Genomic DNA, 22,022 nt, shown 5'->3' on the forward strand with positions numbered 1-22,022 from the left:
ATCAGTCAATTTCAATTTATATCTAAGTTTATATCTCATGTTAGTATTTTCTGAATGTTTGATTTCCAGTTCTTCATATTTTTAATATACTTCATATTCATATTTTACTTCTTGTGAGATAAGTATGAGGTTATTTCCTCCGTATTACTGTTTTTGCCGTTTCCAGAGCTGTTTGGGAAAGTAATTTGTGTCCATCTAGAAGCCCACTCTCCTGAAGAACCTGTCAAAGTCTGGATCTCTGAGGACTGAAACATTAAAGTGCCATCTGGAAGGCTGCTTGTAAAATTGCTTACTGTGGAAAACTAAGGAGATATAGGCACGGTCACTTATTACAATTGAAGGGATAGATGTATCAGTTATGTCCTGTATAACTGAGTTACCAGTGAGGGAAAAGTCAGTGCGGGAGAATGAGAGATGTGGCAGTGAAATATATGAACATTCATTTTCTGTTAAATACAGTTTTATTTTCTCAGTGGATTGCCATTTCCTGCAAGTTAATGTTGATCAGTCTATTGTTGGTTCAAGAACTGTGTTAAAATATCATCCAGTGATAATTTTATAATCTGTGATATCATATAAGGATGTGAAAGAAATAGGGTCATCCATGTTGGGACCATATATGATATTTGCAATTATAGATTATGGATTAAATATATGTTGTTAATTGATGTGTTAGTGATAATGAGTCTGCCATCTGGGTCCATAATGGTTAACATACAAGTTAATGTTAAAGTACATTTTTTCCTCCTATCCCAGAATGTATGTGTGATGTAGCCAGACCTTACTCTGCAGCGCTGTGGAGATTTAGAGTTTATCGTTGACGAACACTAACCTCGATTTCAGTAGTCTTCTTCTGCACTCACCACATGTTTATGTACGTCTATGCAGCGTGTTAAACACTCTCCAAAAAAAGTGGCCAAGACAGGAGCTGACTTGATGGAAGTGGTGTGAAACTGAAACAGTACAAAAGACATGTGTAAGTTTCACATAATTACAATATAATGTATATCTCTATGAACATGAAGTGAATGCATGTAAATAAACCAATGGAAGAATATTGAATACTGCTGAGATAATCAACCAAGGAAGATCAAAACATAGTTGACTAATTGTCTACATGAAGCTTGTATAACGTGTACAATTTCAGAAGATAAGTACTTACAGATTATGCCTTCTCAAGGGTGTAAGCAAAGAGGATGGAGGTGGATATAATGTGCAGTCTTCTCCAATGTGGTTTTCCAACAAAATGGCGTATTCAACCTAAAACTTTATTCACAGGAGACAGCACACATGTATCCGCCACTAGAGGCCACTAAACTGCAGTAATTGCAGGAGACATAAAAGTGTGTGTCATGTGTAAAGGAGAGAAAGATTTAACTCTAAACTCTATTAGCATGGTATTAGTATCTTCTGGGGACCTTGTGTGATTTAGAAATTAACGGTCGGGCAGTGGTCCAGACTAGGTTGGCCATGAAAGGCGGCATCTGCAGCCCCCCGCAATGCCATATCCGTCTTTGCGAGTGGGATAAAAAGGCGCACAGGAAACCTTAAAAAAAACTATATATTTATTTTCCGTGCTTGTGAAGGGTCATTTTAGCGGAGGCGTACCAGTAGCAGTTTCCAAAATGTACTAGTGACGGATGTATGCTTTCAATTCTGCTATTTCCTATAAAGTGTTAATGGCATATTGGAAAACTGAAATTCTAATTGTTGAATAATTAATTAAAAGTGTTAGGATTAGCTGAACTTCTATTTTCACCCAGTGACGGGGTGCTACCATGATGGATCTCACCTCTGTGTGTCTCGCAAGACTCAGTCCCATGTCTTCTCAAGATTTATCTGATTAGCTAAGGTTTTAGGTTGTGTCATAACTGAACTTGTGTGAGTAATGCAACAGATCTAGAGGTATGAGGCACCAGTTTTGTTGGTGCACCTGTGCAACTTAATGCATTCAAATATACTTCCTATACACTTTGTAAGAGAGGTATTGCTTTAACTATTTCTTCTTAGGCTGTAATCAATGGCATTATAAACAAAACTGCTAAGTAACTACATAATTATCCACCATTGCAAATCATGTACGGAATGTCCAAATATTATGTTTAATATAATATGTCTTATATCTGCTCACATAAACGTACACGTTAGTGTTTAGAGATGCCTCCCTTTGCAGGGGCTGCTGTCTATGACACAGCTACTGCTTGCCTTAACATCAGTTAAGAGGGTGAGAGATCTTTGCTCTCTTGGTCCACCCAAGTCACAAACTCTTCAGAACCCATCCTTCATTCCTAGTAGCATTGCGAGTTCTCTCATCTCCAGGATTGACCACTTGGATGCTTTTCACCCTCCCTCTCACAGGAAGAAAAAAAATGCATCACAATTATGCCTTGTGCTTGCCAAGTATGTTATGTGAAACAGGTGCACTACGACGCACAGAAGCTCTTTGTCTGCTGTCAGAGGGGCTGGGAAAGAGGTAAAGAGGCTGGGTGATGATCTTTCAAAGGCCTGTGTGGGGGAGCTTGTGGTCAGCCCTCTGCCTCTAGTGTATATGCTGGATGTGTAGAGGTCTTTCTTTAGGTCTGTTTAACTTTGGTTCGAGTAACCTATGAACTGTTCTCTATATGTAATGTATGACTGTATGTATTGAATATGTTAAAGTAAGCAAATACGGTTTACTGGCCCATATCCTCACATTTATACACGATTGGATCCAATGTTGATCTGAATACAGTATGTATTTGGGAAATACAATTTGTTGTAGAAAAACAGTGATCCTTAACACCTGCAAGATCCAATTAACTGTGATGAGCCATTGTCGTGTAGCCATTTTGTACTCAATGTCAGTTTTTGCCACTGTTCACTGAGATAATGTGTAATAAGCAAGCATACAATTATTGACTACACAGAAATCTTTATGCAACAAAGCCATACATTGGCTGGAGTCTTAGCCATAATGCTCACTGGCAGCTATGGCTGAGAAAGATGTGCCTAATGAGTGTAGATTAACAGGCGAGAGATTGCTGCCTTTATCTTTTTCCAGAATAATTACTGTTTGTTAACAGTTCTGTTGGCAGTTGTTTAGCGGTCTCAGTGTGCATATAGCATATGTTTGATCTGTAAAGTAAATGCAATATAGGTCCAGTAGGCTGGTCCACTGTTGCAGGGCAATGCAAGGCAATTTAGTGCTGAATAACCTGCACTTGATTTTTTAGCCTGGGTGGTTGCAAGGCAGTGTGGGTTGTTTGATTTACCACTTTGTTCCAGAATAAAATATATCAACACCTATTAAATAGATTACTATGATTGCTTTTTGTTGTTGTTGTTATACCTAGACTTTGTGATTCACTGACTTTTCCTCTAGCGACACCAGCCGGTTGACATTTGTGTTTCAAATGTCTCAACAAATATTGGATAGTATTTGACTTAAATGGTAAATGGACTGCATTTATAAATGGCCTTTCTACCTTACCGGACAAAGCGCTTTACAATATGCCTCTTATGCACCCATTCACAAACATGATGATGGCGGAGCCGCCATGCAAGGCGCTGGCCTGCCCATCAGGAGCAACTTCGGGTTCAGTGTCTTGCTCAAGGACACGTCGACATGCGCGCAGGAGGAGCTGGTAATTTAACCGTCAGTCTTGTTATTAAAGGATGACCCACTCTACTTCATGAGCCACAGCTGCCATGCAATTTGGTTAAGATATTAATGCCCTGTGCACCTTGGTGATCTCCTAACTTTTGATCTAGCACTATCATCATGTCGAAATACTTTGGTTTATGACCAATGAATGAAAACACTGATATTAGATATTATAAAGTGCACAGAAATGACATAATGTACTACCATATAAATGATACATCATTTATTTATTACATCTCTCTAGCTCATTTTTCACATATTTGCTTACCTAACACTAGATATATCATAAACTATTACTATTATGTATCACTTTGGATTTTGGAAGTGACCATGATATGTAGTTACTCAGAGTACTGTCCACCTCACTGACTTCCCCCCATGACTTATACATCTTGTAGTGTTAAAAAAATATATTAATTTTATGCCATTTTAATAATTATGGAGGACAAGGTTTTTCTTCCCATTTTTATACCCCGAGTGAATAAAAAATGAGTGCTGTCTTAAAATTCCTTGAGCGCAGAAACTGCAAGCAGTGAGGAGTAAAAGTGGCGTATAGTGCTATATTCTCTCTAATCATGTGAGAGAGAATATAGGCCTACATTACGAAAGAGTGAATCAAGACTTGGTCATGGATACCGTTTGTGAAAGAGGCCTAAAATTGCTTAATCACTCATGTAACATTACTGTAGTTCACACATTATTAAATAATACGGTAGCTATCTGTGCAACAATGATTAAGTCAATTAAGTTCACAGCTTATGTGCTAATAATCAAACACAGTAGAAATGAATAGAAGCGTGAACATCAAACATAGAAATAGTTCCCCATTCACTGAATGCTTTCAACCGTGGATCATTGTCCGTTAAAACAATTCTATTCTCCCGTTAAGAAAAGGCACATACACATATAAAAATTAACATCATCAGACAGCGGTCTTGTAAGACTTGCTCTAAATGTGCAGCAATGGGCAGCTCATCAATGCTTTAAAGAAATGTTCTGTATTAAGCTGAGTGCGTGATAGGGGCTGTGTACTTCGGGCACATTGTTTTTCTAGTTGAAGTAGTGAACATAGGTCCTGGGACTCTCCTACTTCAATCCCTGGAATGCTTCCCTCTCAACATTCTGGGGCTTCCTGACTTAGAAATGAGGCGCTGGTCCCCACATGACAAGAATACCAGTTCTTCTTAATGAGCCTGGGTTCTAGAGTGAGACACATTTTTACACAATGTAGCTCCAAGGCTGCAAAGCCTCTTGCAGAAATGTAACAGCCAAATCCTTGTTCAACACTCAAAAGAGATGAATAATCATTGAAAACGAAGAAAACACTGACAGCATTTATTTTTTCCCTGAAGTGATTTTATTACAAAGTTCATGAGGACTTACAGTATTACAAGAGAATTTGTCAACATGCGAAAACAGAACAAAGCAGAACACAGGAGTTTAACAAACTGGTAAGATAAGACGATCCACTGTTCACAATAAACATAAAAACTGATTAAGTCCTCAGGAGGTGGGAGCCGGTGAATGACTACAGTGCAGGCATAGAACGGCCACATTCACACTGACTCAGCAAAGGTCAATCCAACCAAGGCAAGATGTGCACATCTCAAGAAAACATGTTACAATTTTTATATGCCATCGGCTTTTCTCAGAACTTTTAGAAAGCTTCACTTGTATGTACATAAAACTGTACAAAAACATGGCATCACAAGCATTTTATCCTATATAAATATACCAACAATTAGGATAACAACTAGATTCTCTCTCGCAAAGACATATTTTCAAGGCTTTGTTCTAGATGAACTGTGAAAAAGATGAAATGTTAAGTTAATTTCAGGTTGTTTTGGGAGAGGGCCTTTTGAATATGAACCAGCACTGACATTTCAGAAAGTAAAGGAAAAGAGTAAACAGTTTCTACCAATTATCTTTGGAATTCATGCTTAAATCACCGCCTGCTTGACAGCAGATGCAGGGTTGTGGAGATCTATGTACACTACACCACCAAAAGATTTCAATATTTTTTCACACAATCACTTTTCCAAGAGTCTTTGATCAGTAAGAAAAAAAAAATCCTTTGCCAATTTCAGTACAGCAATTTGTCCATCTGTCCACAGAAATGATCACCATACGATACACACTACAGAGAGGCAAAAGATACTCAAGTGAATTCAACATTAAATCAATGTTAAGTACAAATTAAACATTATTCAACATACTTTTGAGTGTATTTAGGTGCTTCATGATGTTCTCTTACTTTAATCAAGGAGAACCATTCTGTGTTTGAGAGAGAAGTAAACACAGTTCATTCAGCATGAGTTCAAAAGAAAGGTCAAACCTGGTGATAAATTGTTCCAGGGGTGAGTAGCAGGAGGTCATTATCGGCTGGAGTGAAAGAGTCCAACTCCTTAAGAGAGGGGGAAAATAGGCCCAGGCTTGTTTTTTTGTTTTATTTTGCAGAGGACTTAAATCAAACTCCTGTCATTCCGTTCGGAGCAACAACCGATGATTACGCTTATCTGCTAAGAGTTGCCCCATTTACTTCATGTATTGGCGATCAAAGAGATAAATCTGAAGATTCCAGATTCCCGAAAGCGATAAGTGTACTTAGGCTGGAATCAGGTTAAGATTTATCCCCCGAGATAAATCTGGATGCAAAGCAATTGTGAATCTGAATCAAGTCCAAGCATTTCAATAGATAAAATTGTGATTGAGGCTATGTGACATTGGTTTTATCACTCATTGCTATCTTCCTCACTTATCATTAATTCCAGGTCAGTGGTTTAGCCACTGCTTTGAGTTCGTGAATGGTGCTATCTGCAGCTCTGAGAAGGGTGCTTGGGGGAGCTGTGGGGGTTTCATCACAGTGTATCATGGCTGTTGTTTGAATTTTTATTTCAGTCGCTAAATGGCTTTGAAAACGGCATAATGTGCTTTCTCCCCCTCAAGGCAGGATAATCGCCGACCTTATTTAATCATGGCCATGTCCAGTAATTTCCATATGTTTTCAGTTTAATTATTCTAAACGCAGTTTTCAATGACAGCATGATGAGGTAAGTGCTGATAAAAATACCCCTTTTAACTGATTGTAGCTTTGCGGGTGGATTTGCATTATCTGGTGGGTGCCGTGTCCTGGGGGTGTGCTCACACATGCCCCAGCTCAGGACTCATTACTCACCCTAATTAGGAAATGTCCATTGAAGGCTCCTCCACCCTTCCTCAGACACACAATCTCACTATGGAAATACTCTGCAGAGGTGAAAGGTATCTACAAATCTAATCAAATCAATGTTTAAATCAAAGACACAGGCTCAGTCTACAATGTTGTAAGGCAGCCCTAGTGTTGTCATCATTAACATCCAATTACTGACAAATACACAGTGTCCTTCAGAAATTTCCTTCAGATTCACTTGGAAATTCTTTGTAAAGATAAATGAAGCCCACGGGCATGCCCTATTTTTTATTCTATCTTTTATAGCCAGAAGGAGGAAAATGGCTATTAATTTATTAAACATGTTGTCCTCAATAGAGTGAAAATCATAGTTAACAGGAATTGCAGTAAATCGAGCTGAGACTCCTACTATAAACGTATACGTTTAAGCTCAACGATATTCTGCATTTGCAAATGTTATCCACTCACATGAAACCAAACATTTATTTAGAAATGTCCCATGTTATTGACAATAACTCCCAAGAATTCTTCAAATCTATTCATTAGACTTCAAGGTCCACACTATCTGTGAATTCACTTATTCCAGTGTGCACTGTGTATTGAATTCACCTCTGAAGAAGTATTCATCTAGAGAGAGCTGCTACTTTAAAACACAAAGAATTTACTCTCAACAAAGAGCACTCATGTAGTAACTTCCAAGTGCTCAATCTCTCCAGTGGTTCTCCATGTTCAAGTGCCCTTTTATGTAAATACCTCTTTATGCATTAATCCGATCTACAGAAGTTCTTATGGATCATAAGGGGAGATGTCGCGACAGAGTAGCGCTTTTAAAAATGACACACTGGTATGATTTCATCAACAGAGTGTGTCATAAGGTTTTATATAAAAAGCCAATCAGAATGGTTCTTGTGAGTACTCTGCGTTTGGTCATTGTGACTCTGGGGTACTGTGGCCAAGTCAACCGTTTACATGATGAACGACAGGTCACAGTGCTGAGAGTCAGTGGAACATAATGTCAGTTTAAATGTTGCCACACAGCCTTCTCCACCAGTGGCAGAGCACTACAGGGAGCAGAGGTAAAGGCTATTCTACTATGATTAGGGGTCCAAGGTGTATGTGATTGTGAGGAGCGGATAAATGCCTTTCCACAATATCGAACTCCACTTCTGGAGATGGTTTCAATCAAGTTTAAACAGCAGCAGCAAAGAAAAGCTTAAATATGCTAGAATTCTGAGGCAATTTTTTTCAGCTTATGCCAGACAAAAATATATGTAGAACACACCATTCAAATGTATTTACAGCACTGTACATTAAGAGAGACCGTTTCATTTGATTGTTAGTCAAAAGTGTTATGCCTGTAGGTAGGGCCTGGCTGTCTATTAAATGATAGGTAATAATGGCACAAGAGCACTGTTCACAACTTTCAAATTCAAGAGATCACTTCACAGAATGGGACTTGGCTAACTACAACAATAATTAGTTACTACTAAAGTAGCAATTGCCATCTGCATTTCCTTTTGATCAGTTAGAATTGTATCCTTCACGATTTCGTATAAATAAATGAGTGAGTGCATCAATTAACTTTGTGGAATTCTTAATAAATATGCTAATAAATTAATAATTTAAGAAGGAAATGACAAAAAACAAGTGTTCATGCCAGTGATTGAATGAGTCACAGCCTACTGTAAACTACAAAACGGGCATTGGCTTTAGCATGTAGACAGCCTGTTTTTCCTTCTGAAGTGGGTGTACCTTTTCTTCATTTGTGCACCAATCAGATGACGATATTCCTCACAGGTAAATTTCTCTTTTTGGAGTGTGGGCAGAGGGGGAGGTGGGGGGGAACTCAGAGGCTACGCTCAGGGGCATCTCCTCTAAGGGGCAGTCCTGACTGGCGTCGTGACCACTGTTGGAATAGGCACTGCGGGAGGGCGGAAGGCGCGACCGGTGCTCCTCGCCACCCAGCCTGGCGCTCCCGTTAGCCAGGCGTCCCAGGCTCCCTCTCTCCTGGTAAGGCACGAAGGTGGAGAGTTTCGGGGGGTTCCTGGTCTTGCGTACGGGGGATGGATGCCCGGGCATCCAGCAGGCGTCTGAGTGGCCCAATTCACTGCACTCGGTTGTACAGTTTCCGGTCATTGCCACATCAGGGAGGGAGCGGATATCTGTGGGCAGGAGAGAGAAAACAGCACCATCAGAGAGAGCTTCATGGTGACAAACATCAGAACAACGTTCATGAAAAAAAGTTGCAAGAAGGCTTTTGTGAACAGAAATGGTGTCATCTGAAACACCCCATGGAACCCACCCCCTCCTTGATGTCTCTGCAGCTGTTGCTAAGCAGTCAGCAGCAGTTGCTATGTAGCTGTTGCTATGCACTGTGTAATGAGCACTACTGTGTGTGTAGTCCACTAGCTGATGTGTTACATTCAGAGGATTGCATGCTGTGTCTATGTCATTTAGAAGTATCCGACAGCAGTTTGTCTGGTGCGTTTGTAATATATCACTGCATTGTTAACATGTTCAATACAGCAATGTATTGATTTCTATTACATGTGATTTGTATGCTGTAAATGGTACTCCAAATATGTGTCAACATAAAAAAGACAGCAAGAACAGACAAAATATTAGACACACATACTAGAGACATACAATGTTTGGTTACAAAGAGTATGGCTGGATCCCTTTGGGCAAAACCACTGTTGAAAGACTTATTGATTGACAGTGCTGAAATGAGTTCCCTGCCCTTGATTATCATCCATTTTTTTATTCAACTGTTCCTAATTAAATAAATGGGTCCATGACCCAGTGACCTCATTTAAATGTACGAGCTGTGGAAGCGCCAAAATAAGTTTGCTTCAGCTATCACTCAAACAGTATGACACGGTTTCTGAGATTAAAACTGCACTGAAGAACTCGTGTATTTGTTTACCACGAATGTGCAGCTGGCAGCTAATAGACTTGTTAAGCAGCCCACCTGTTGACAAGCTAAACACACAGCCCAGATTTAATGGAAATAACACTCAATTTATCTTTGTTATCCCTTCAGACTCAGACACTAGGACAACCAAATCAATGTCTGTGAAGAGAAGAGCAGACAACCAATATCTGTGAGTCTGCGATGTCACTCTCATGTAAACTTTTGATTGCCGTGATAGATGCATTACTGTAATGCCTCGATGCTGTCCACACCACGGAAGAACACGTCCATCACGGACGTCTCGTGGCTACAGGACGGGGTGTGAAAGAGAGTTAAATGTATTCGTATGCGTGCCACCTTGACAGTAAGCCTATGAGGCGTACCCTCAGTATTGTACTCATGATCAGTTTCAAGATGATTACTCTACAAAATGTCATACCTCTGATGCTGGAAATATCTGGCCCACCAAGGCTTCAATCAATCAAGAGCCAGAGTGAGACCGCTTGTGTGGATGATTTTAAATTTTGAACTGCTTCATAAAAAGTAGTGAAGATATTTTTCCTCATTTCATTGACCTTATTTATGTCTATTATTCATTGCTCATGGGTAATCCATATGCAATTGTCCCATTGTTTACGAAAGAATGCATAGCTCCATCTATTGTTGCCGCTAATCTCATTGTTCCAATAATCCTAAATTGCTGGATGTTTAGGCTATTTAATACATTTACTTTACAATTGAGCAACGGTCTCATTCTTAATTATATCATTATGCTTAAGTGGCAAATTCTCTGTTTACAAGGCCGATGTCAATGGTTCTTTTCAAATGAATGAAATACACTTTTATGCCTGATTAAGAAAGAAGAAACTGAATTTGGAGCTCTAAGAAAAGACAAGGCAGCCAAGGCAAGAGTGCGTCTGTGTATGTGCTGCCTCATGCATGATGATTGGAGTTTCATTTTCTCAGCTCCGCTAAGAGCGTTGTCTGTATGCATCACTGCAGTGAAATGGACTCTTGATAAAAAAGATGTTCATGGGAAGAGAGTTGGGGAGTACGCTTCTGAGCACAAGCACAGTCGTGTAGGCATCTACTCCCAACGGATTTCACACTTGATTAAAACGTCTCCACAGCTTCCAGGAGGTTTATGCCACACCAAGGGCCCTTGTGTAAAAGTCTGTGCAGCTCCACAACTAAAAATCGGTATGCAGGGGGGGATAAGGAACATGTACAGAGGTTTCCTAAAACACTTCACATGCCACAATTGAGCATGTTCCTTTTTTTATGAATTAGAAATTGCCATCATATGTATGCATGTGAAAGGGCTCATGCACACATGAAAGAGAGAGAGAGAGAGAGAGAGAGAGAGAGAGAGAGAGCACCTGTGAAGCTCGACAAAAACCTTTATGTCTTTGAATATGCGATAGTCTTAGCAACATAACAGCGTCATGTCAAAATAAATGCAGGTCTCTAAACTAACTGTGCGTGAGTGTGAGTGTGTGCGCGTGCAGGTGGAAGACGGTCAGCGCCGAGTGACAGAATTCACAGCAGGAAGAGTAGATGAAAAATGCCAGAGCTACTGGTCCAGGTGGAAAAACCTACTCAGTCTTTTTTGATATATATTTCCAAAACAGAAGGAAGGGTAAGAAGTTAGAAATTGCCTGTTGATTTATAACATTTCTCTTCATCATGATTATAGGTGCCGTTTTATTTTATTTTATAAACCTCACATTGCATGAGGTTATGGTGTGATTCCCCTACAGAGGTCCAGGCTAAGCCCTCAATGTTATTGAATCCTAAATATGCCCCTGACTCACAGTTAAGTGAGGAATGTCCCACATTTGCCTATTTTATGTATAATGTTTCTTTTAACTTATTCAAGCTCACAAAAAAAGGGATAAAAGACATAAAGGTGAACACTGATTGCCACATCTCACTGACTGTCAGGTTGGTAATTGACTTTAGGTCGACTGTGTTTTTAGAAAATATAATTTGGACTTCATGTAATGAAAGCAGCTAAAAGAAAACATACCATGTAAAACCATGGCATACACCGATGACAGGAATTAAAGCACATTCTGAACCGTGCTCATCATCATCAAAGGGCGGAAAATCAGCAATGACAGCTAAATGTGTCGTCTGGCTTGCCAAAGTCTGCCATTTTCTTCCAACAGTGCCAAAGCACATATCACACATCATCAACAGAGAACATACATGCTTTAATGCCAGTTATTTTAGTAGGCCATTACCTTGCCTGTTAGTGTTTCATCAAAATGTTTTATGGTTTTATTTATAAAAAAAGCTCTGACATTGTCTGTTCTGAATACAAAATGTAACACGTAAGAGGTCTATATTCAACTGCAGCCTGTCATGTTGGGAGTAGTTGTTGCTGCGTGCTGTCTTAGCGTTCTTTAGTGCACATCATTTCCAGTCCCACATATCAGCTCACAAAAAACATTTAATAATAATGAACTGGTTATGGTGTAGCTATGGCAGCGTGTTATGATAAGGTGTATCATGTGTGAAAGCACAAGTTTTTATATTTGCTTGCACTGACCTTTCTGTCACACTCAAATCTATCTCTACAAAAGAAAATCAATATTGATGATTATACTTTTGTGTCTGCCTTTTGCTGTGGCTATTAGCCATCTGTAGCTGTAGTACCCACTAACAGTGTGGCAGAATACCGTCTGCTCTGCACATCAAAACACACTCCCACACTCAGCTGAAGGGATCATTGTTTGAATATTTGGTGGACATGATGAAGCACATAAGTCAACCATAGGGGGAAAGGAGCAGCCAAAGGCATGGTGGGAAAATTGGTATTTTCTCACCCACTCAAGCCTGTTTTCTCCTGTACCTACACCTGAAATAAATCTGCTCACAGTCTGGAACAAACCCTTTAGAGTTTATAGTCTTGTATGTCATGGATGGAGAGCCAAGGTGGACAATGGAGGACAGATGGGCAAACCACAGCGCGATTATGCCAGTGGCTGGAACAGGCTGACTGGATTTAGAGAGCTTGTGATTTGGTTTTGAAGAGCAGTGACTCAATGACATTGCTGACTCCCTGCACAGCAGAATTCTTTTCCTCTAGACTTGGAGATAGATTGCACCTGTAGCCGTCTCCTTTTATATTGGGTCAGTCCCATCTGCTTGCTTAAAGCAATATTGTGGGAAAAAAAAGAGAAAAGAAAAACTGTAATTTCCACCGTCTACCACACCAACGACTCACAGTCAACCTTAGCAGAGCTTCTAAAAGCACCTCCACTGCAGTGGCATAACATGCAGTCCACAGTGCAGTTACAGAGTGGGGGTACACGCAGAGCTTAACCCCCCGGCTGACAGATACATGTGAGGGGTGGGTTTGCATGCTGCTTGCATCAGGGTGCCAGTGGGAGGTGTTGAGTGTCTGAGGCAGGCTTCCTCATCGTCTGATCCCCTGCCCACGGGCATGGGGGAAGCTGCCTCTTCCTGAGATTTCACACTGCTACTCTCTGTTTGATTGCAAATGCTGCCTCTCCCCACCGGCTGCTTTCCAGCGTGTGCGCTACACCGCTATGATCGATGGCGAACAAATATGAGAGACCCACAGCTCATGGAGGGATAACGGGGGAAAAAACAGCTACTATTGTTTGGGAGTGCGTGAGGGATATTAATGGTATATTTGTGGTCCCTGCAAACAGTTTATATGGTAAATGACTGAAAAGTTCCAAGAAAAAAAAGGAAAAAGAAGAAATATCCCACATCTGAGCAGACATTAGCACCTGGTGCTGGCTATCAGTGTAATAACTGGGTGTGAATGTATTCTGTGGTTGTCATACTCTGTGAGGAAAAACAACACAAAACCGGGGTTTTGTATTTCTTTAGCTATGACATGTCAAGTCTTGTTATTCAGGTGTTCAGAACAGTTTCTCACAGTAAGCAGAAGCTACCAAAACAGTCTCTTTTTTTGTTTTCCTCCAGAGGGGAGCATTTTTAACAGGGAAACTTGCTACAAGCAGACAAACATAGTGTTGACGTGCACATTTTCCTTGCTCATTGTAATGGAATACAAAAGAACAATGGTGGAGCTTGTAACCTCAGACATGCACTTCCACTTCTCACGAGCAAAATTAGAATGTGTAGGCTTGAAGGCTTTTTTTTCACCTCACCTAAACAGAAAGTAAGTTACAAGGCTGCTGTTAAACATTAGCAATTTGGTGTTATTCTGTAGATGATTGGTACGCATTTACTCTGCAGCATGCTTTGTGTACAACAGTCCATAATCTGTACACAGCATCAAGGGCTTTTGTAGACAGTATTGTTGGAAAAAATAATTATTAAGAACTATTGCAAAAGCAAGTGAATGTGTCACAGCCATGGAGACCATTCTGTCTCTGTTTGGTCTCTCAGTAAAAACAAATTAAATGTTTTGGTTTTAATTGGTTCTTTTGTCCACAGATGGTGATGCCATTATAAGAAATGGTGATTAAGTTTTAGGCACACGCCTCCTTCACAGATTCTGAAACCTCTGCTTCCTTAGCCGGTGAGCCTCTTGCTGACAAAGGCTGATGAGTGGACATGTCGGCCAGAGGCCTGTCAGGAGAAGCGTAGCTGATTCAGTGGGTGATGGTGCAACTCCTGCCAGTTCTCTCACCATCCACCATTTTGTCTTGCAGTTCCTGTATTTGAAGACTACCTTTTGTATCACTGCATTTGACAAAGCCTTAGCACCTGCTGACAGATCACGCTATGCACCAGCTCCTCCAATTGAGAAGTTGATTTGCGGTGTGATATGTCAACCGATACTAAGACTTTGTCAAACTGTGACAAGCACAAGACATCTCCAGATGAAAGAGATTCAAAACATTGCTAGAGGAAAGGGAAGAAGCAGTTCTAAATAATGATGTAGTTGGTTTTGTAAGTAATATAATCGTTTTTCTGTTGGTGCACAGAGGTGTTTGTGAAATGCTTGTGTGGAGAATAGCTTCATGCCTCTGCCCACAACAATATGTTTGGCTTGCTGGCCAATTACGGACTGGAAATTGCATTCTGAACCTTGACAACACAATATTGATCTGCAGCAGCTGCCAATGCAAAAAAAAGTATTTATCACAAAAAAGATTCAGGTTTATGATTATCCAGTCCAAGTCCAGTTCCCAGTTCCATGACTATTCTTCGATTGAGTTTAAACAATACCACTTTTGTTTTTGCAGTCAGTAAGTGGAACTGCAAGGTAACAAACAAACAGAAAGGAGGTCTCCAGATAATCTAGCCAGTCCTTTACATTAAGACATTACACAACCTAGAGCACAGAATGTCTTGACCATAGACCTACTGTTACTCAAGTTAACGGTGCCTTGGGGAGAAAAGATGCCTACATCATTTTGCTTGAATCTTTTATCAGTGCAGTCAGCTTGGATAATAAACAGCTGTACTCGATATGCTGTATTCAATCTCATATTCATGCAGAGAGGGCTACAGGGAGACTAGAATGTGCATGTTGAGTTTGAAAGGCATTAGTTCGACATCAGTGCTTAAATTTAGAAATTTGCATTTTGTTCTTCAGGCCAATACAGGTATTTTATTAATGCATTTAAATCCTTATTGCGGGCTGCACCACAGTTGATATAGGCAATAATACTAAACAAAGGGATGCTGAATAGGATTAAAATACAGACCCACTTCTTCATACACATGTCCAGTATGATGTAAATACAATTTAACATAAATGGACACTATTAAACGTTTAGGGTTGGGTATGAAAATGTAATAATCATTTTTTAAATTATAATATATGTAAGACTGAATAAGGAAGAACATTCCTGTATAGACATTTTAGCTGTCATATGTTTATTGGGAAAGATATTTTGTAAAGGGTTACCAGATTGTATAATCTTATCATACACTTTCGGTGATAACCTGCTTGCATAATTACATTTAGGTGCACTCTGCTCTTTCTTCTGCCACTTCCTCCTGAAATAGGAAACCTCACATTTCCCATTCAGTTTTCTGTGCAATTAAATTAGAAAAGCTCAAAGAAATGTAGACTAAATCCCTGTGGTGTGAGGTCTTTTTTGTGCTACAAAGTGTAACTCCATCATTAATTCTGCACAGGTCAAGGAAGCTTAACCATTGGTTAAACAATGTTAAGAATACATTTTTGGCTGAACATCTTGATCGAACTCTGCTTTGCTCAGCTCTGCTGGGAGCGGATGTGTCAACAAGCAGCAGAAGTCTGTTTCTTGTGCAGAATAGCTGATACAAAAACAAACATCCAAGACTTTATTTGGTTCAATAATTGGTGACAGCACTGTGGTTGGAAGTGAAGATGGAGCTGAGAAAAAAAGAAAAAAAAGAAATGCGTTTTTGTGAAGTTTATGATTTCGTGAAAATATTCTCGTGATAATTAGACAGACCGTTTTATCAACCAACCCTTCTGTGATTACTGTGTGACATTTACTTGAAGAGTCACTTGTCTATTCCTGTCTCACACCCAAATGTTCTTTCTTGTTCTTGTCTAAAAGTCTCTTTCTTGGTCCCATGCCTTTGAAGCTTTTTTTTTAAAGCTCCTGCTTTAGGCTTTCACATTTGCACTCTATGGCCTTTTTCTACCACAGTGGCATCGGTCCATGGCCTCATGCTGGCAGGTAGGAGATGTTTGATTTGGCAATAGCAGAGAAGGAAACATTCAGTCTTACAATTGAAATGCATTTAAGCCGTTTATTTCCTTGAACTGTATCAACACTTTCTATAATGGTTTTTTCTACTCAGGTCACAATGTTACTTTTGTGCTTTTATCTTTGTTTGCCACCCACATACTAACCTGTCTCTAAGAGCCTCCATTTAACCCATTACAGATTCACTTTCTTGATTCCAGTAGAAAATGCTTTCTTTTGTGTTTAGACCAGGAGAGAGGTGAAACATGTCCCAATACACACCCAATATGTTGACAGGATTTTATTGTTTCTGTTTAAAATCACACCAAATAATGTGGGTAAAACAATTTTCTTTTCATCAATGAGAAAATCAAAGTCCTCCTTATATGTGATCTACAGCTCTAAACATCAAAGAGGGAATTATTTTATTCTCAGGGTTTTCCCCTGGAGTTAATTCCTATGCACCGCTTTCATGCTCACTATCTTTCACTCATTGATCTTATTGACCTGTAAAACAGATGTCTTGCATGATCCATTTGTTGTTTTCCTTCCCCTTTCGATCAACATGTTTTCTCTTTGCTAATTCTGCCTTTGATTTCCACATTTTGCAGTGTAAGACATGATTAACTAGGGAGAGCTAAGGTAAACTGCTAATAGGAAATAGAAATGAAATAAAGAACACCGTTTCAAAGAGTGTTTGTTTTTACTCTGTAGTGATTCTCAACATGTTCCCATGGATTGTGGGCTACATAGCCTTGCCTATGGCCATGGTGGTTTCAAGACAACTTTTATCATTTGAATATCCATCACATCCTCAAACCAGAAACCAAATTGATCAGGCTTAGGTTGCTACTAGAGCACTACGTAGTCTGTTCGCATTCCAGGCAAAATGCACATATCAGCCCATGTGATATAAAGAGATAACTGTATTATTTAAATCTGTTTTTATTATAACCACAGTCACAGGAGATGCATTATGTGAATGCCAAGTATGGACAAATACCAACATAATCTCACAAAATCCGATCTTTAGAATTGTGTAAGCAGTCCATGCAGCAGCTAAATAACAACCCTGGAGAGGTAAAGCTTTATTTGACCGTTTACTGTAGATCGAGAGTTGCTGCATGACTGACAATTCTCTGGGAGAGTCAAAAATACTAATGCAGTCAGATGGGAAGCTCTGCTCCCACAGTGGTCTGAACAATATAGCTATGTGTTTGAAGCAAGTCAAAAAGAAAAGAGTCTTCAATGCTCTCCCAATGCAGTCTCCCAATGCTGCTCTAACCGGCTGTACCGTCTGCCAGGCGATTGCTTTCTGACAAGGCTCACATGACATGATTATTAAAGGAAACTGCAAATTCCCATCTTGGAATATGGATTTACAGAGAAAAGCAAAACACAGAAGGCAGCAGGGGGTCAACATATTGGCTTTGAATGGCCTGCGGGAGTCCACCCTCCCCTGTTGTTCCTTACTGATTCATTGCATTCAGCTGCTTGTGTTTGATTGACTTTTACAAGCCTCTGGATCATGAAGAAGGGCCAATGTTCATGTCCTTTGCTGTTGGACCCCTTCAACAAAAATAATAATTATCTAACACAATAACATAGGTGGCCTAATGTGCTTAGATATGGGAATAAATGTGGGGGAGAGGCAGGAACACTTATATCTGGGAGGCCCAGTGTTTTGGTTGTTGAATTCAGCTATATACATGTTTTATCACATTAAAATAACATAAATGGACAGGACATCCACTACATTATGAGATAATAAAATGAAAATGTAATGAGCCGATGGGCAAATTGGGTCATGTAGCCTGGGTCTGTTTGGGACCCTGGCTAAATCTCCATGTTTGGCTGAAATAGGGAGACCTTTCAATAAGATTTTTCTAATAATGCTGCGTGTATCCACTATGCTTGTGACACATGAATGTGGCTTGTGGTAAGCTAGATTGGGGCTATCAAGTGCAAGGGAGCCATAACAACAATAAAGCGGGAAAGCAGGAAGAGAAGGGAAAAAAAGACATACAGTCAATGGTAAAACAAGACAACAAGAGTAAACATCGCTGTTGCTTTTTTATCAAAGTGGCTGCACTCGCCATCTGTTTTTTCAGTGCCTGTTGTGGCTGCATGTTTGATGGGTACCTCATCTCCAGGCTAGATACTGTTTCAAAGTAGACAGCTCATCAAGATGAGTGACAAGTGTCTGGACCTTGCAACATGACCATCTGAGAGGGAGCTAGCCAAAGGGAAAGTTAACAATATTGTATAATTTCTTTAAGTAAAATGGACCTTTGGCAGTGACAAAGGAATTGCATGAATATATATATACACGTGTCTCTGTCACAGCTCTGTAGTTTGGAACTAGCAAAAATCTGTCACAATCTTACAATGAAGTAAAGTACGCTCTCTAATTAGAGCAGGGATGCAGCAGAAATGCCAGAAACAAGTTACATCATCATGCAAAATTCTGTCAGAATGACTCTACTTTTGGCTTGAGAACAAGGGCTCCTTAGTGAGAGCACGAGCCAGTTTTAAAGTGAGTGTTGAAAGCCAGAAAATCTATGAAGAAATATTCTGATGATTTTGTGTAATAGCGCAGTGAAATGTTAGTTACATCACATTAAATGCATAACACAGTGACAAGCTTGGTCATGAGGTTAAGCAAGACAAATTCAAGTTATTTCTATTTAGCTTAAGGCATGTAGAATATTGACTGCATGGTATACCATGTTAACACAAACCCACAAATAAAGAATTGATCCTTTCAACAGGAGGATATTTCCATTTTTTTAAATAATTATATATTTACAATTCTGCTTTCCATTTAGTGTTGAGAAGACATTTTCAGTTTTACTGGATGTAGTCCTCATTGAGTTTGTAAGGTCCTTGAACTGCAGTGAATTCTGAGATATCTTCAACTGACTGTGAGAAAGCCTTAAAGCGAGAGCGGCTCCATTCCTCTGTAACTCCCTGGAAATAAGGAAATGCATGTCAGACCCATACAGTACAATTCCAGTCCCTCAAGTGCCATCCATCATTGAAGGGCAGAACACTAGTTAGAGGGAGGTTCAGCGGCTCTCTGTCCCCATCACACTATGATGGAGAGATGACCCCCGGGGCCTTTTCTCTGATGCCGGCTTGAGCTGCCCAACCAACTGAGGTTGAAGTGGATCTGGCCCCTAGCCAGCATCCCCTCCCTGTTGCACAAAGCTCTACCTGCTCTACGATTCACATCTGGGGTGAGACTGGGTAAGACCCACTGAGAGCAACAGAGCTCTACCACCACTTTCTATTTCTGCCTCCATAAGTATTCTTAAAGTTTCAACTCAGGGTCCCATGGACCTGCCAGTGGACACTCAGCTGAAAGGAGCATCTCTTATAGCCACAAGCTACACCAGGCTAATTAAGAAAATTTTCTTCATGTGTCTTTATAAAATTCTACTTCCAAGCCCGCGTTTACACACACACATAACCACCTCCAAACCTGCTGCTTCAGCATGCTGTTGCCCAGACTCACTGGCATAGCAAGAGCAGGCAGCGTGCTATCCAATTTTTGCCTAAGTACAGAGAGCCATCCACTTTTGTTAGAGTAATACATGAGCACATCTAAAGCTTAGGGATACTGGCTTAGGCATACTGGCTCACTCATTCATTTTACAAGCTTAGTGCTAAAACCGGACATTTTCAGTGGCAGCATGGTGTTAAAAGCACTATTTATGGAACCTAATGTGTGCTTATATGTGTGTACTTTTCTTTCTGTGCATAATTCAGAACACTTATCTGGATTTTCATCCATGTTATATACATGTGGATAAGAGCTGAGTAGTTTGTGCATATCTCAATTAAAATGAAGAGGACTGAGACTCAAATGTTCCAGAAATCTTCTACTAAATCACTTCTGAGTTTTGCTTTCCTACTTTTTATTATTTAAACAACATTTAGCTAACAATTTGTCAGTTTTTTCAGTACTTTCTCCTCTATTTCCTAGAGCCAATACCTAAATACAAAAATCACTATATATAATCTTCCCATGAGCTTGACACAATGATGAAACTACAGAGAAATCACTGTTATGTGTAAAAGAAGGCAATATGAAATTGAATGCAAGGGGTAGATTTATTGGAATAATGGGACTTCTTTTCTGGTTCCATTTAGATTTCACAAGTGGCTGCAATCTTTGTTACAAAATAATACGTCAGTTCACTTTAAAAGATACTAAGCCAATAACATACTCTGCTACAGTTAATGGTCTGAGCTGTGATACCTTGTCCTTTCTCTCACATGGCCCTGTTCAAAGGTCTGGCCTGTCCGCGGTCATTTGACAAACACTGTAATGTCTGCGGGCCAAAGTTTGGGCTGAGTGTGTGGGTCCCATTGTTAGTGATCACACAAGCGAAAGCACATATACAGGTTCAAATTGGGCGAAGGGAAATCTAGACCCATTCAAAATTGTGACATGTTGACACATCATCTGTTCCATTTTAGATTCAGCTGCATTCTCCCGTTAAGTCATTTGTAAAAGGGCTATAGTTAACCATTGTCCATGGTGTCAAAGCCTAATCCAGGTTAGAGAATTTAATTCTGCTCCAGTTAGGCTCTTCCAGTGACCTATTTGCTCCAAAATAATATTACAAACAATTGGGGGATAACAAACAGCAGCAGCTGATGTGAGCAGAGCATAATGTGTGTGCTAGAATGAGCTCAGGATTATAAGCGTATTACTCATGACAACTTGCCTCAGGGGACCACTTGTAAGTACTTTTTTTCCACAGAAGCTTCCACAAAACTGCCAGTCCAATGACCTGTTCTTGGTCGGGTGGTGGTAGTTCCAGCAGTGGCTGGCTAACAGGCAGGGACTCTGACAAGGCAGAATGACCAGGCCCTCAGGAAGTGCACTGGGCTTTGAAGCCAATTGGACATAGTGGCCAAACAGTGGAATTACAACTTCTGTGCTCGTCATGTGATGCCATGGGGCCCAAAAATACTTTTCCCCATAGACTTACATGGCGAAAGAGACATCTGTAAATCAGTGGATGGATTTTTTTTTAGAGTCACAACCCCTGCAAAATGACTCATTTCACTATCAGAATTTGATCCATTCGGTCCGATATCATTTGGAAAGTCTAGAAGAACTGCATGATTAAATCATTTAATCCCCATTCAAGTTAGCGGAGTGCTAAACCAGAAGTAGCCTGCTCGGCTGGTGGAGGTCTCTAGTGCGCCTGCTCTGTGAGCCACATAGTGCGGAAGCAGCGCCGATCATCCTGGTAATCTTTTACATGGACATTTAACATTTTTGGCTTTGTGCGCCACTGAACAACTCTCATAGGAAAGATCAGGACTCCACCTCGAATGCTGTATCCAGGTCTTAGTTACATCCATTGAGGAAACCCACACTCCTGCATCGGCACGCTATATTGGCACCCAGGAAGGGGCCCAAGCTGGCACTCATAAGACAAACAAGCCCCATCAGGCCGACGATCTGTCTCTCTGTCTGCACAACTTCTTCCTCCACATATTTATTTGCTTAAAGTGTTACTCATGTTTTATACACAAACAAGCCACAAACCAGATATTCACAGGGTACTCGTAATGTTTAAGCAGTAATGGCTAAAACTGTAGTACCCTGGTTGATACTGATATGGCAAGCATTGAAAG

The 22,022-nt window shown here is 40.2% G+C and overlaps 1 protein-coding gene and 1 long non-coding RNA gene across 8 annotated transcripts in view; both read right to left on the reverse strand.

Moving 5' to 3' along the window:
* LOC120544369 overlaps positions 1-1,240 on the reverse strand; it is a 101,529-nt gene extending 100,289 nt beyond the window's left edge. The window contains exons 1-2 of one of the 2 annotated variants that reach the window (XR_005636488.1): positions 1,163-1,240; positions 864-953 (exon numbers count right to left, since the gene is read on the reverse strand). This is a non-coding gene — a long non-coding RNA (uncharacterized LOC120544369). Of the gene's footprint in view, positions 1-832; positions 954-1,162 lie in introns of both variants that reach the window. The other variant, XR_005636487.1, reaches the window with a different exon arrangement.
* A 3,737-nt stretch (positions 1,241-4,977) lies between these two features.
* pcdh1a (protocadherin 1a) overlaps positions 4,978-22,022 on the reverse strand; it is a 99,484-nt gene continuing 82,439 nt past the window's right edge. For 5 of the 6 annotated variants that reach the window (XM_039778019.1, XM_039778016.1, XM_039778015.1 and 2 more), the window contains one exon: positions 4,978-8,974. In XM_039778019.1, the coding sequence (XP_039633953.1) occupies positions 8,604-8,974 (371 nt within the window). In that variant the 3' untranslated portion in view covers positions 4,978-8,603. Of the gene's footprint in view, positions 8,975-19,154; positions 19,335-22,022 lie in introns of those variants that run through there. The other variant, XM_039778021.1, reaches the window with a different exon arrangement.

The sequence above is a fragment of the Perca fluviatilis genome, chromosome 16 (genome assembly GCF_010015445.1).
Source record: "Perca fluviatilis chromosome 16, GENO_Pfluv_1.0, whole genome shotgun sequence".
In the NCBI taxonomy this organism is placed as follows: Eukaryota; Metazoa; Chordata; class Actinopteri; order Perciformes; family Percidae; genus Perca; species Perca fluviatilis.